The sequence below is a fragment of the Cornus florida genome, unplaced genomic scaffold (genome assembly GCF_030987335.1).
Source record: "Cornus florida cultivar Cherokee Brave unplaced genomic scaffold, ASM3098733v1 CherokeeBrave_3.0.0_Hap2_Chr05, whole genome shotgun sequence".
Taxonomy (NCBI): Eukaryota; Viridiplantae; Streptophyta; class Magnoliopsida; order Cornales; family Cornaceae; genus Cornus; species Cornus florida.
The window spans coordinates 101361279-101376669 of NW_026775575.1; the positions used below are offsets into that span (position 1 = coordinate 101361279).

Genomic DNA, 15391 nt, shown 5'->3' on the forward strand with positions numbered 1-15391 from the left:
TTTCTTAATTAATTATGGAACACTAGTTATATGTATGTATGTATATATATATATATAGACACACACATATGCATGTATGTACACCTAGCAACAGAGAGATACAAAAGCTAGCTCTTCAATAATAATCGGTGATAATGGCATGCATAAGGAACATTTCGTTGCCTTCTCAATCTTGGGCTGTGTGTAATGGTCCTCTTGTAGTTCCATTGAGAGGTCGTTCATGGCGGATAAAAACCTCCTCACGTTCTACTTCTATGCATTGCATGTGTACGCTTATTCCTTCACCACACATGTCAGCCACATTCGTCAACCATTCTGCTATCAAATCTCCACCCCTTCCCACGGTAAATATGATTCATATCATTTTAGTACCTTTAGATTTTTTGTCTAATTAATTAATTGTTTTTAGTACGTAGCTAACATATTAAAATCAAAACATGGATTTTATGGTTAATATGGTAGCAGGAGTTCCCTTATCAAACTGATCATAAGGGCGCCAAAACGATGGAACTGTTAGAAAGAACGCAACGAGAACTTCGAAGTACATCGTCTCCGACCAGCACGTTGAAGTTGATTGACACACTTCAACGATTGGGAATCGCATATCATTTTGACGAAGAAATCAATGCAGCACTGGAGGGGTTCATGGATTATTGGCATTCCGGTGAAGATCTCTTCACTACGGCACTGCATTTCCGGTTACTCCGACATAATGGTTTTCAAATTAGTTCAGGTACAACAATCATGAACCTCTTCACTACACTGTACTACTTTTCAGTATAAATAAGTCGAGGGTTCAACACCACACAACATTATTAAATTGAGGGTACAACACAGTGAAAATGTGTCGTATTCTATATTTATATGTATTGCATGTAGGTGGCGTGATATATGTTACTTTTCTGGAGTAACATTTTATTGTGTTGAACAGATGTTTTTCAAAAATTTGTCGACAAGAATGGGAAATTCAATGGATCGTTGAAGAATGACACATGGGGCATGTTGAGTTTATATGAAGCTTCGTATTTAGGTGGAAAAGATGAAGATATATTGTCCCAGGCTACGGAATTCACAGAAACTCAGCTCAGACAATCAATTCCACTAATGGAACCCCAACTTGGTAGACAGGTTAGTGAGGCCATACAGCTTCCGAGGCACTTGAGGATGGTGAGGTTCGAAGCTAGAAGGTTCATTGAACAATTTAGTAGGGAAAGCGACCAGAGCTCAGCCCTGCTGGAACTTGCAAAGTTAGACTATGACCAGGTTCAATCACTGCATCAATCAGAGTTGGCTGAGATTTCCAGGTAATCAGAGTTTGTTTGTTTGCTTTTAATAAATTGATTTACCCAAAAAAAAAAATAATTAATAATTAAAATAAGTGAGTGGAAGCTAAATTGATTGATTGATTAAAGCAAAAATCAAACACAAGATGTTGTAGAGAAATATGATATATGTTATTGATGAATGAAGGAATAATATGGTCTGTGTTGTATGTATTTATAATAAAATAAACTTAACAAGCAGTAAAAAAGAATTCGAGTCGGGTTATATCTTTAACAAATTTTTAAAAAATATTCAACAATCATGAAAATGCGCTTTTAAAGCCCTCAAAGCTACTGATCTCTGCGTAAAATTGTTCCAAAAAATGTCTCATCCTATGTTTAAATATTGGCCTTCGGATGGTCCAAAACAGTTTCCGTAACTTGTTACCCAATAATGAAATTTTATTAGAGGTGGTGATGATTGAACAATGGAGCTCTTGTATATATTCAAAACTCGATGCCTTTTTAGGCTCGTACCATGTGTATTTATACAGATGGATCGTGGCTTATTTTCCTCTTTGATTCTTTCTATTTGATACCCATTTTTAGGCCCCGATCGTGCTCGTTATTAACTTCCGGCTTGCCATTTTTGCTTGTGTGGCTTCTTCACGCTTGATGATTAGGACACGTGGCGGCTCCTAATTGGTCTCTAGGTTGGGCAGGTGGACTCCTCTGATTGGTGTATTATTTCTGGTCCCGCTTTCTACATCAAAACAAAGAAATGGGTTAAGAATTTCCATAGCATGATAAGAAAAAAAATTTGATATCCCAAAATTTTAATTTATTTATTTTTAACAAAATAATGACAGATATAGATAAGGTGTGTTTTTCATTCAACTGAGATACTCACACTAAAAAACAGCCAACAACTTGTCCTAATTTGAGATAGAAATAGAAGATAAAAACCATTCACTACTGATCCTAAACAAACTGGTTCATGTATCATAATTAATGCATGCCTCTAATAACACAGACATAAAAAGTTAATCTTTTGTAATATTTCAGGTGGTGGAAACAGTTGGGTATTGTTCATAAGCTCGGGTTTGGTCGTGATCGACCCTTGGAATGTTTTCTATGGACTGTTGGAATTCTGCCAGAACCCAAGTACTCCAGTTGCCGAATTGAGCTAGCCAAGACCATTGCCATTTTACTAGTTCTTGATGATATATTCGACAGTTATGGCTCATTAGATGAACTTGTCCTCTTCACTGAAGCAATTCGAAGGTTTACACACTTTTCTTCTCCTTTATATTAATTTCTGATGCATATATATCAGTTAGAAATTTAATGGACTATAAACTAAAATGACACATTAATTGAATATTTGCAGATGGGATCTTAGTGCAATGGAACAGCTTCCTGAATACATGAAGATATGTTACATGGCATTGTACAACACTACTAATGAGATTGGTTACAATATCCTAAAGGAACATGGATGGAGTATTGTTCCATTCCTAAAACGGACGGTAATACTTTTTTACTTGTGTTGTTTTTTTCTCGATTACTTGGGATCCGCTACATAAATCCTATAAAAATTTATTGATGTTGCAGTGGATAGACATGATTGAAGGTTTCCTACTTGAAGCCCAATGGTTAAACAATGGATATGTCCCAAAAATAGAGGAGTATATAGAAAATGGGGTTACAACAGCAGGAACATACATGGCACTGGTACATATATTCTTTCTCATAGGTCAAGGGGTTACAACAGAAACTATATCAATGCTGGACCCATATCCCAAGGTCTTTTCTTGCTCCGGAAGGATTCTTCGGCTTTGGGATGATCTTGGTACCGCCACGGTATGTAATATGATGAACCTTCATTTTAAATATTACAAATAGTTGTGGAATTATTTGAAATATATTTGATTTACTAAATGGGATATGAACACAAGTACAAATTTTTTTTTTTGGTGAAATAAAATTATATTAGGAGGAGCAAGAACGAGGAGATATTTCATCGAGCATAGAACTATTGATTAGAGAGAAGAATCTGTCGTCCCAAGGTGAAGGCAGAAAAGAAGTGAAGCAAATGATTCATAGCTTATGGAAAGAGCTCAACGGGGAGCTAATGGCTGCGAAGGCATTGCCGCTACCAATCATCAAAGCTGCTTTCAACATGTCAAGAACATCCCAAATCGTTTATCAGCATGGAGATGATCACAGGTTTCCCAACGTCGATGACTGTGTGCAGTCTTTGTTCTTCACACCAGTTCGTTTTTAGGTTTCAAATCAATGCATGGTTGGTACCTACGTGTGCAAATTAAGACTACCAGTTCTACTAAATCTAGTCCAATTATCCTTTACTGCTTGTTAATTATAATTGCATATTAGTACGTACAGTAAAATAATCCCAAAACAACAATTTCTAGCCTCATTAATTCAAATCTGTTCCCATGCACTATGGTCAGATTGCAATGTTTGATTTTTTTACATGCATCTACCAGCTATTTATGTAATGGGGTTCATTTGATTAAAAACAAAAATGGCAAGTTACATTTAAACTCTAAGGTTTGAAAACAAAATGTCCCGCATTACATGCTTTACGTATTTCAACCTAGCAGAGTGTATTTTCTTGTATTTCAATTTAAGTAGTATATACGCGTTTTAACAATATTATAAAAAACACTTAAACAAATACTTATTTCGTTCAGAATTAAATACTAAATTAAATTATCATACAACAGCTAAATAAGTTTGGTTCTAAACTTAAACCTTCTGTGTTTAGCATTATGCTGCATTCATTTGAGAGACCGCGCCTCAGCGAATCCCTGCCAGTTAGTTTGTCATTTTCTCATTGTAGTTTGACATTGGTGGGTTTTGTTGGACACCACATGAACAGGTGGGTATTTCCTCTCCTAAATTTGACAACCTTACGCAATTTAAATCTAAGAATGCAAAACACTGTATTAAAGGTATTACCAAAGCAAAAGTTCAATTCATTTTAATTCAAACATGTAACACTTATGTAATGTATTACAGTAGGTTTCAGAGCTATAACACTATTAAATCTAAAATAAATTATTTTTTATATTATTGTTCTATTTATAATTTGATATTAGTATTAGGTGGTGTTGCATTTTCAATTTAGTTACACTGAAGCCATTGGACTCAAATGTGTACTGAAGAGAACCGAACAACTAACAAAGGTTCGTTTTTATGTGTTGAATAAATCTTGGATACTGTTGCCCAAAAGAATGAGAACAGAGAGTCATCTGCTAAGTGTCCATAACACTTTTCATATATATACATATACATATATATATATATATAGTGACGGACTCAGAAAATTTAGTGAGGGGGCGGTCTTTTAATTTGTGGGGCAAACTTATATGTTGAGTCCATTTTTATAATTTTAATGAAGTTATCTTCATAAATTTTCAAAAATTTAAAGTATAAAATGCAAAAAATTAAAAATTTAAAAAAAAAAATAGTGGAGGCGAATTGTAATTTTAGTAGCATCATTTTCATAAATTCTTAAACATTTGAAGTATAAAATCTAAAAAAAGAGAACCCAATAAAGGCGAATTCTAATTTTAACAGGGACATCTTCATAAATTTTTTAAAAAAAATTAAAATATAAAAAATATCCCCTCTCACTGGTTCTATGTTTAGTCCTTGCCTATATTTATATATAAAATCCAAATTTATAGTATGGAGGAACAAAAATCCTCTTTTTCTCCCAACAATTTATTCACTTTTATCTTTATATGAACTTCATCCAAAGCTATCATTATATGTGTCAATCTGGTGGGATTGATCAAATCATCTCAGCTAAGATGAAGTTAATCTTAAGGATTAACCATTTGACTCTGGTATAATGTGAATGAGCATTAAAATGAGACTGTATATGTCGTAACCCAAGTGGTGGGCGAGTTTCACAGTATGGTTTGAGTGTCATGTTCCATCCATCCACCCTCTTGATTAGAAAATAAAAAATAAAAAAAATTTATTAGGTCAAGTATAAAAAATATTCCTATAATAAGTGCATATTACACTATTGACACGCCGAAAACACCTCTAAAATTTTTATTTGTGAAAATAAATCTCTGCTTACACATTTAACACATTTAAGTTATTGATGAACTAAATTATCCTTATTCAAACATTTTATAGATTATTTAAAAATACATTATTTTATAAAATGACATAAATAATACCTCGTTTAAGCTCATTGTTTCACATATGCATCAAATTGCAAGTGTAGACAACGTCGGCCGGTGACTCGAGAGAGTATTTGCGACCGGAGAAATTGAAGTCAATAACGTTCAAAAACGATGATAGCGGAGGAAGGTGAATCTTGGGTCTGGCGATGGTACCGAGCTGGCCACGTATTTATGGCAATGGTGGATTTTGTTGGCAGAGAGGCTCAAACTATGCCCGGCCGGAGTAGTCAACAACTCCGCCTCCGCTTCCCTTCGTCAAGCCTCTGGGCGTTCACCGATTTGATCGTTCACAGTCTCATCGGCAAGAGTTGTTTATAACTATGTCGACTGACTTGAAAAGAATTACTTGGATGTGCATAATTTCTTCTCTATTGCAAGGCCAAATTCGGTCTTCTCCGCCGTAAGGTATGTAATATATATATATATATATATATATATATATATATATATATATATATATATAGATGTATATATTTTCATATCTATATGTATGCATATGTATACATTCTTAGATCCATGTTTGAATTAGAGAAACTGAATGTGTGGAGTTTAATTTTCTGATTACATGTTTGCATTGGATTTGTTCGTTATGTTCAAAGATGAAGGAATTTTACTATGATATTGTCTCTAATATCCTATGTAGCACATACACTGTACAAGAATATGTTGGCACATCAAATTTTTAAAAAGTAGGAAACGGCAGTATATAAATATAAATTTTTATTTTTATACATATACTTAGTAATAATAATATAAACTTTAATTCATTTATAATTTTTATACTAAGAGTTGTTCTGAAATGAATTAGAAAATAAAATTATGTCACTATTTAAATAATTTTTATATCATATATATTATTATTTCAGTACTTTATCGTGATAGTATTTATATTATATTTAGAATTACTAAGTAGACTTGTGTTAGACAAGTTCGAGAAGTATTTAAAAAAAGTGTCCGAAATAATAAAATTAATTTTTATTTATGGACATATATCTAAAGTGTCGTATCCAGAGTGTCCGAGAGTATTGTGATACGATACGAGTATATCTTTGAAGAAGTGTTCGTGCTTTCTAAGAATATCATACATTTTAATAGTTCAATATTTAAGTAGGTAAAGTATTAGACTTATTGTATTGAAGCTTAGGGGAACTTAGTTGTTCTTCCCATTTTTATTTTTTATTTTTTAAATCCGAGTTGAATCGATTATCTTGCTCGCTGGTCGAAGGCACATTATAACTGGAGCCTTTCGGAAAAATCTAATTGCGAGAAAAAAAAATCACACTAAAGGCCTAAAGCCTGTATATAGAGAGAAAAAAAAATCTGTAAAAGTGGATTAGTGTTATCTAGTATGAAATTATTAGCTTACACAATCTCTTGAATATTTTTAAAAGTGTAAAAAGGTAAAATAAGCATTACAATATTATTTTATGTCAAATTTCTAATCGAGTAATATTTCTGTATAATGTTAAAAGAATAAGAGAATTATTAACATACTTTTTTAAGTATAGATAAAAATGCTAAGTAAAATATATACTAAGAGACTAAGAGTATTCTCTGCACTTCATCATTACATATATATATATATATATATGTTAAGATGAAACATACTTTAATAAATAATGTAGAAACTGATATAATTTAGTCACTTACTGATTTAATTTGATCAATTTTTTTTGTAGGTGATGAAAAAGTATTTATCAATCTTCTAATGAATCACAATTAATACAAAATCACTATAAGAGAATTAACAAACCATTTGACTCTAGTATAGACTGAATAAGCATAAAAAAACGTTGTACTTTGTATCCCAAGTGTTGAGCGCAAGTTTCACGAGTGTGGTATGAGTGTCAATATTTGAGTTATCCATAAATGAGCGAGCACAAATTTTTTAATATTGATATTGAATAAATTTGTAATTTAGAATGGAAAATCTGACATTTAATTCAAAAAAGACCTCTTAAAAGTATTACTACTTTAAAAAAAAAAAATAAATAAAAAAAAAAAAAAAAAATTCTAATGGCTCGTGGGCTGCCGTAAACAAATGAGTTGGAACTGGAGCATGATTTACCTTTTAAAAAATAACATTTATTCCAAGTCCTATTTTTTTGAATTGCAAAACATTTCTTTATTTTTTAGGAAGTATTTAGTTTCACGAAAAAAGAAAAGAAAAAAAAGTAATGATAAAAAAATTCCACAATAAATCATATTTACGTGAGTAAAGAATGATGGACGTGTCGGGATGATATATATTCACATAAATCACTTTTGGTACTAATTATTAGTAGTATACAAATACTCACGTGGGTTTTAGAATGCGAAATAAGGTGAAGAAAAGTTTGGAATGATTTAAGTTGCTGCCAATCATTTATCTTGTCAAACCGAGAACAAGTCTGACCAACTTTTAAAACGCGACCTCCCTCTTGTCGAATGGGAACCCAAACTTTAGGGAACTTTCTTCCGAGTTTCAAAGGATCAACTCTCCATATTCATAGTCAACACTCCGTATATATATATATATACACTATATAGTAAGCAAAGCTACAAATTAAGATTCACAATATATAGCATCCTCCGAATACCCAAACTTCCAAGAAAAAAGTTAAGCTGTTTTCAGCTTAATTGGTGTTTGCATAGTCTATTGATGGGTCGATTTGTGTTGGCTTGGACGATAGTAGCAGAGATCATGATGGTCCAGGCAATAGCTGTTAGATCAGACGGTTCAGAGCTCAAGCCACCAAACACCATCAATATTCCCTCAGGGGATGATAGTAGTGTGGCATATCCGCCTGTATCAGGTGCTACTGTGGAGGGGTCGACATCATCAGAGGGTGGAGCTGAGTCTGGTACTGCAGCGCAACCTCCAGGGGAGATCAGACGGTTGAGAAAGCATCACTGGTCTCACGAGTCAGCAGTGGGTGGAAGCCTGATCATTGGTGTGCTCGTGACCACCAGTTTCGCTGCTGTTTACAGATACATCCGAGTCACCAGAAGAAGGTTGTAGTAAGCTCTCTGCTCAAAACTCTGTTCAGTCTATCCGATCGAGCTGGTGTGATCTCCAGCTTTATTTGTTAATGCAATAGATAGTGAGTGATTGGATAGGAATCATAGGATATTATTAAGGGAGTTTCTTTATACAATGGATAACTTCTATATGTTCAAACAATACGGGTATTATAGTCATTTTAAGCAGGAAGCGGTAGTTGTACGGAAACTTACATTGCAAGTGCAACCCGCATGTATTATACAAATGGTCTAGATGTTTATGCGAAACGGACGCTAGCAAATTTTTTTACTCTTTGTATCAAATTAAAAGTAATAGGGTATGTTGTACAACATAGGCCTATTTTATTTTATTTTATTTTATTTTTTACTATATCAATAGCATAGCGAATTTTTTGCACTTAATCAGAATTTTTTGTACTCTGATACATCTGATTCACCCAATATCTTAGATGGCCATTGGATGAATTATGTGTTGGCAACAATTATTTCTTTAAATCTTGACCCCCAAACAACCATCATCTCTTTAAATCATTAATTAAAAGAGAGGCTTTAAAGCAAATACTACAAGGCAGCTAGATACAATCAATTTCATTTTTTATTGCTAATGTATTAATATGAAGAACACTAATTAACTCTATAATTTTTGTTATTCTTCTCCCCGTTTGAGATGCAAAAATAGAAATTGTGATGCTTAAAGGGTAGATTACGATTGGGAACATTGTGAAGGGTGCTTTATGTTCAATATAATTTTACATACTAATTAAATACTAAAATTAGAGATAAAATAAAGAAATTTAGCTATAGTGGTTCACATTAAATAAATCTAAGAAAAAATGGTTTTCTATTGGATTTGAAGGAACCAAACAAGACACAAGCTAAAAGGGCATGACCATGGGACCTTATTCATTTACCCTAACAATACTATCTTCGCCAAGCAAAGATAATAGGCCTTGAACCCTTTCTACAAATAGACTTCAAATCCCAACCAGACTTACAAGCCTCGACAATACTTTCATTTTTACTCTTTGACATGATATTATTTAATTGTTGTAATAGAGATTTCAAACGCATCCGATTACATTTATATAAGAACAAAATGATACAATTACATACGATGATATCATTTCTTACAGAAATAAACAAAAAATTGGGACATATACTACTCTTGAACTACTTATTATTTTACATTTTTTAAGGGTTGTGTCTAAATTATGAAGATGCTAGCAGGAGAGAAAATATTGGAGAGTTTCATGTGCTTCTTCACTAGATGTATAAAGTAACAAAGAAAAGGGCCAGTTTGAATTTTACCTTGTTGTGCCTAAGCTTGTTAATCTGTTGGGCCTAAGTCTAAGCCCATTTGGGTTAACGGGGTTTGTGTAATTGTATGTCAGACCAAAGCCCAAGCCCATCCAATAATTTTCAGGATTCCAATAAACCCCAAACCCCTCTCTCTCTCTAGTCTGTATCTCTATCTTTCTCTCTCCCCGAACTGATAACAATGGCGACTTCTTGCTCGCACTGGTGGCACGCTCCAATCTACTTCGCCATGTCGATAACTCTTGCTGTAATAGCAATCTCTGCATCAACGCCCAGAAATTCAATCTCATCAAACCAACCCATAAAGCACGAGCTCTCGTTGAACGCCTCTCTAGCTCTCCGCAAAAATGGGTTCAACGTCATAGCCACTCTCCTTCAAGTTTCACCGGAAATCTTCCTCTCATCACCGGAATCAACCATTTTCGCAATCCAAGACTCTGCCATCTCCAAAGTCTCTGTGCCTCCATGGGTCATGAAACAGCTCCTGCAATACCACACCTCTCCATCCAAGATCTCAATGCAAGACTTGTTCAAGAAACCCAAAGGCACTTGCTTGCCAACCCTTGTTCATCGAAAGAACATCGCAATCACCAAGATTAATCGCAAAAGACCATCCATTGAGATCAACAACGTGTCGATTTCTCACCCTAACATGTTTCTTGAGGGACCCATTTCAATCCATGGTGTTCTTGGTCCTTTCTCTTCATTACATTTTCATAAAAACTGGGACATCATTCAATCACCCATCTGTGATTTCAATCACAGCATGGTTTCAAATTCTAGTGTGTCCGAAGAAATGGTGGAATGGACACGAGTTGTTCGATTGTTGAGCTCAAAGGGGTTAGTGTCGTTTTCCATTGGATTGAACTCTGTTCTTGATGGGATCCTTCGAGATTACCCACATTTGAATTCGGTCACAATCTTTGCTCCCATGGACTTGGTCTTCGTGTCATCGCCTTCGCCATTGCTTGATAGAATTGTGAGGTTTCATATACTGCCTAAGAGGTTTACTTATATTGAATTGGCTTCATTGCCTGAGAAAACATCTCTGAGAACATTGATTCCCGATAAGGGTCTTGAGATTACAGGGTGTGTTAATTTTACAAAAGTACTGGCTATTAATGGAGTGGAGATCACTGCACCAGATATTTTCTCATCTAACAAGTTTCAAATTCATGGGATTCCCCGAGCTTTTGATATGCAGGAGCTTCCCAGGACATCCAGATAGATTGGTTTCAGTTCATCTGGAGGCTGTTCTCTGTGAAGTGACCGTATGTATGTTCTTAGTCAGACCTTTTTTTTTTTTTTTCAATTGACTGTGCTTTTCATCCCAAACTGTAAAAAGAATTAGATTTTGTGCACATTGTGCCATTTTTCAAACGAATCAAATTGAAGCATTCAAATTGAGGCATTCTAATTGTTTGTGTTTTATATTTTCTTCTGTCCATAGTTATTTGCTTGACATAATGGCCAAGCACTTGTCCATGACTACTTCCAGTTCCAAGTCTAATGAAAAATTGTCCTTTCTTTTTAATCCATGTGATGAGTACTCGGGTGATTATAAACATACCCTGGTAGAACCACAACCCCGAAAACAAAGAAGAAAAAAAGTGTCACCATTTATCTTTCTGGACCCTTGTCAAGTGATAGTCAGTTATTAGTCAAGTCTTGCCATGCGATGGTAAGGGTTCCAACAGTTGAGCTCCATCCAAAACTGAAGTTCTCAAGAGGGTCTCGAAGACTCCAATACCTTTTTCGCTCTTAATTTTTAATATTGATGCGGCTGCATACCACGGGACCATCAATACATGGTCTTGTAATAAGATTCACAAAGTGATTTCAGCTTTGACTAACATGTTCTTCCTTTGGTTAGACAAAATCAGTACGAATTAAGCTGTTTAATGGTTCATATCTTCTACTTAACTGAACTCACTGCAAATTGAGAGCGAGTGTCAATCCCCTTTATTGACAACATAACAAGCATGTATAAGTTAACTCATAGCTGACAGAATAATTAAAAAGGAGTCTTCTAATCACCCTCTTCCCAAGAATGGGACAGCCTTCCCATGAGCTCTTTCTCCTTAGTCTGTTAAAATTCTTTCTTAGTCTGTTAAAATTTAGTTCCATTGGTATTTACTACCTGCCAATATTTTTTATCAATTTGCTGAGAGCAGCAAATTATTATTATTATTTCTTTCCTTTTTCTTCTGAAAAAGGTTTATAGATGGATGTTGCATTATTGCCAGCAGTATCAACTCTGCAGGTGAACAATTATAACACCCTAATCTTAGGAAGATGGATGTTATGAGAAAATTATATCTACTTAACACAGGTTGGAATTCTTAAGAGGTGCTTGCTAAGCAGATATATGTACATACACTGCCTTCTTATACACTTCACTACTTGTACTGCAAAATGTATGGGGTGCATCACCAGCATTTTCACATATATAAACTGAATAATGGTGTATTATCACTTCTAAAAGATTTGTAGTAAATTGGATTTTTTTGTGATGTGTTGGCGAAATATTAAAGAAGAATCAAGGAGATATTTGTAGTAGTCGTTGCCTCTGGTCTATAGGTGATTTTTCTAAAGACAACAAGTGAATTTTACTTTGGAGACAAAGTCAGGAGACCAAAAACTTTGCCTTTATCTAGATGGGCAGAAAAAGCACATCAATACATGCTTTTGAACGAATTATATCTCATGAATGATTGAGAGAAAATATTAGATGGCACAAACCATTATTTCCTCAAAAATTGTGAACTCAATTCATTTCAACAAAGAAAAATGTTAGAAAAATTAAAACTACTCTCTGATTGATCCAGTGGTTATGATCGCATCAATATGAACCCTCTGGTTATCTTCTTGTAGCCCTGATAATCTGACGGCTTACATTGATGTACATGTACCACATGCTAAGTGGATTTAATTGTCACATTTGATTCTATTGTACAGCTAGTGTGCATTTCCACAAGTGAAAAGAAAAAGGAGTCCTCTCAGCTTTCTTTTAAACTGATGAATCCATTCCATGTAACATCTGCCACCACATGATGCAGATCTGAACACCTCAGACATAGCATTTTTTTCCTGGAAGTTTTGTTTTTGTTCCTGTAACTCCTTCATATTTTCTTTTTATGATTTCTTTATTTGCTGTTATATACAGTTGTGATGTTTTTGTGGAAGAATAATGTTCTATAGCTCATGTAGCTACAAAGGTAGTTTAATAAACATAAAAGTATGTGCCTTCTTTCATTCAGTCTCTGCTTGAGGAAAAACTTTATGCTATCGGTACTTTGATAATATCTTCCATCTCCTTATACATTTTGTCCTTGTAAAAGATCACAAAACGGCACAAGCTTTGCCAAGTCAGTCAGTATATTACTTGTTAAAACTAGTTCTCTGAAGGTCATATGTTGGGTGCAATACCTGCCACAGTTTAATATTTTGGTGGTACGGGAGCATTTTTTATTTTTTTTGGTAGGAAAAATAAACACACACTCAATATTTTTGAAAGGACAAAAAAAAAAAAAAAAAAGAACTCACACAGTAACATGCACACACCATTTCCCAATAGGAACTTGAACCCTCAGAGTCTCATGTGGAAAGAAGAGATAAAGCTTGGCACAGGAGTTGTTGAATAAATATATGACAGTTATATAAATGGTAAAATAATGTCAAAACATTGCTTGTAAACCTATATAATCGCCATGGATTTGTTTTCAGTGCAGAAACAAGATATTTGTCAAAACATTGCTTGTAAAGCTCTGAAAGAAATCATCCGACTCTTGCTTCTATGGGAGAAAAGCCAGGTTCTCTTTCTGACATGAATTATTACCGAAACTCTTATATATTGTACCTGAAGTTAAACTAGAAAAACAATAAACTACAGTTTTGATTGAACTAGAACGGAAAGAATCTTGAAAACCAATACATCATTCAAACTTAGTGTACAGAGAGCGAGAAGGTTGATGAGTTATCAAAGACATTAACTCAATCCAAGAAAGTTTTGATATCCTAGTCAAGCAATATAACATTCAAATTGGTTTTTGCTTGCAAGAATTAATTCAATCCAAAAGTGTTTGTCTCAAATATTTGGGATTTGCATAGGTATTTAAAGTTTATTTTGTTTTCTTTCTTAGACCTTTATTTAGTTATTTATTTATTTGCCTTTCATCACTCTAGTAATGTTTAGACGACTAAAAAATCTGGAAACTCTACAGATAAAAAGTAAGCGATACCTCAAAAAGTTAATGACAGATGCAAAACCTTAAAAATCTTCAAAAGGTTACAAACTCCAGATGAATCACTCAAATAAAACAAAACATGCACGCGCGCACACAGATTTTCTTAGTAGATCATCTTCTTAGCAGATTCCTAAAAATGGTTTGATTTGCTTAGTTTTATTTGTTTGAAACATCTCGTGTTGGGTCCAATAGACATTCCATACATACAGATGTAAAAGAGGAAACCTTTGCATTCAGAATGCAGCATCTACACCCAAAACTGATGAGTGTGAAGGAATTATTTTGTTTTCACTCTCAATTTACTTCAAAATATAAGCTGTAATTGGATTTATTGCAGGCAAAATGAAACAGGGTGTAGTCCTGGAAGCAGTGGTTAATGTCCTTGTAAAAGATTTGTACAAGTATCTCAAAACTCAGGGTGGGTATGCTCTTGAATTTCAAACTCAGTTCGGGGAGATGAAGATACAGCTTAACCTTATGTGGTCCATCCTTACAGATGTGGACAGGCTTAAAAAGAAGCATGAAACTATCAAAACAACCTTTGTCCAGCTTAGAGAACTAACTTACGAGGCTGATGATTTGGTGATTGATTGCCTATTTTGAGCTGATTACAGAAAGAGGAAAGGCAGTTCTTGGAGGTGCCATATCTCTCCCCGTGAACTATTCTTCCATTATCAAACAGGAAAGGAATTGACAGACATTAATATGCGAATAGTAAAGATGGACGAGAACATGAGTCATTATGTTACTCCCATTGTAGCACAGCTCTGCAGTGAAGAAAGTAGCAGTACAGTACTGTTGGAAGATGGACGTCACAGGTCGTGACCAATCGCAGATAATTGGATTGACAAAAGATGTTAGAAAGATAAAGGGTGGATATTCCCACAAACTGAAGTGTTACATCGCATTGGAATTGTGGGGATGGGGGGCTTGGGCAAAACCACCATAACCAAAAAGATCTTCAATGATATACATCTACATGCTCACTTTGAGGAGAAGATTTAGGTATCAGTATCTCAAACTTTTAGTGAGATTGAAATCATGAAGAGCATGGTGAGACGGTTAAAAGAAGATGATTCTGGGTGTGATAGAGGTGAATTGCTGCACAAAATTCATCAAGCACTCTTGCATAAAACATATCTAATTGTATTGGATGATGTGTGGGGCACTGACCAGGTTGGTGGGATCAGATCTCCAGTGGGCTCCCCAAGATAGAGGGACACCGCAGTTGCATCATAATCACGTCAAGAAATGAGGATGTTGTAAGAAGGATGGGAGTTGTGGAAGCACGAATTCACCGGCCCAGGTTGCTTAACAATGAAGAGAGTTGGTC

At 34.5% G+C, this 15391-nt stretch overlaps 2 protein-coding genes across 2 annotated transcripts; both read left to right on the forward strand.

Annotated features, from left to right (window-relative positions):
* The first annotated feature begins 220 nt into the window (after positions 1 to 220).
* Positions 221 to 3549, forward strand: LOC132309865 (monoterpene synthase TPS4, chloroplastic-like). The gene is made up of 7 exons (XM_059808126.1): positions 221 to 292; positions 466 to 733; positions 932 to 1304; positions 2328 to 2546; positions 2653 to 2791; positions 2877 to 3125; positions 3259 to 3549. The coding sequence occupies exons 1-7, from the start codon at positions 221 to 223 to the stop codon at positions 3547 to 3549; spliced, it is 1611 nt and encodes a 536-aa protein (XP_059664109.1).
* Positions 3550 to 9982: 6433 nt separating this feature from the next.
* Positions 9983 to 11228, forward strand: LOC132310420 (fasciclin-like arabinogalactan protein 21). Its single transcript, XM_059808593.1, has one exon. The coding sequence runs from the start codon at positions 9993 to 9995 to the stop codon at positions 11037 to 11039; it is 1047 nt and encodes a 348-aa protein (XP_059664576.1). The 5' UTR covers positions 9983 to 9992; the 3' UTR covers positions 11040 to 11228.
* Positions 11229 to 15391: the final 4163 nt, after the last annotated feature.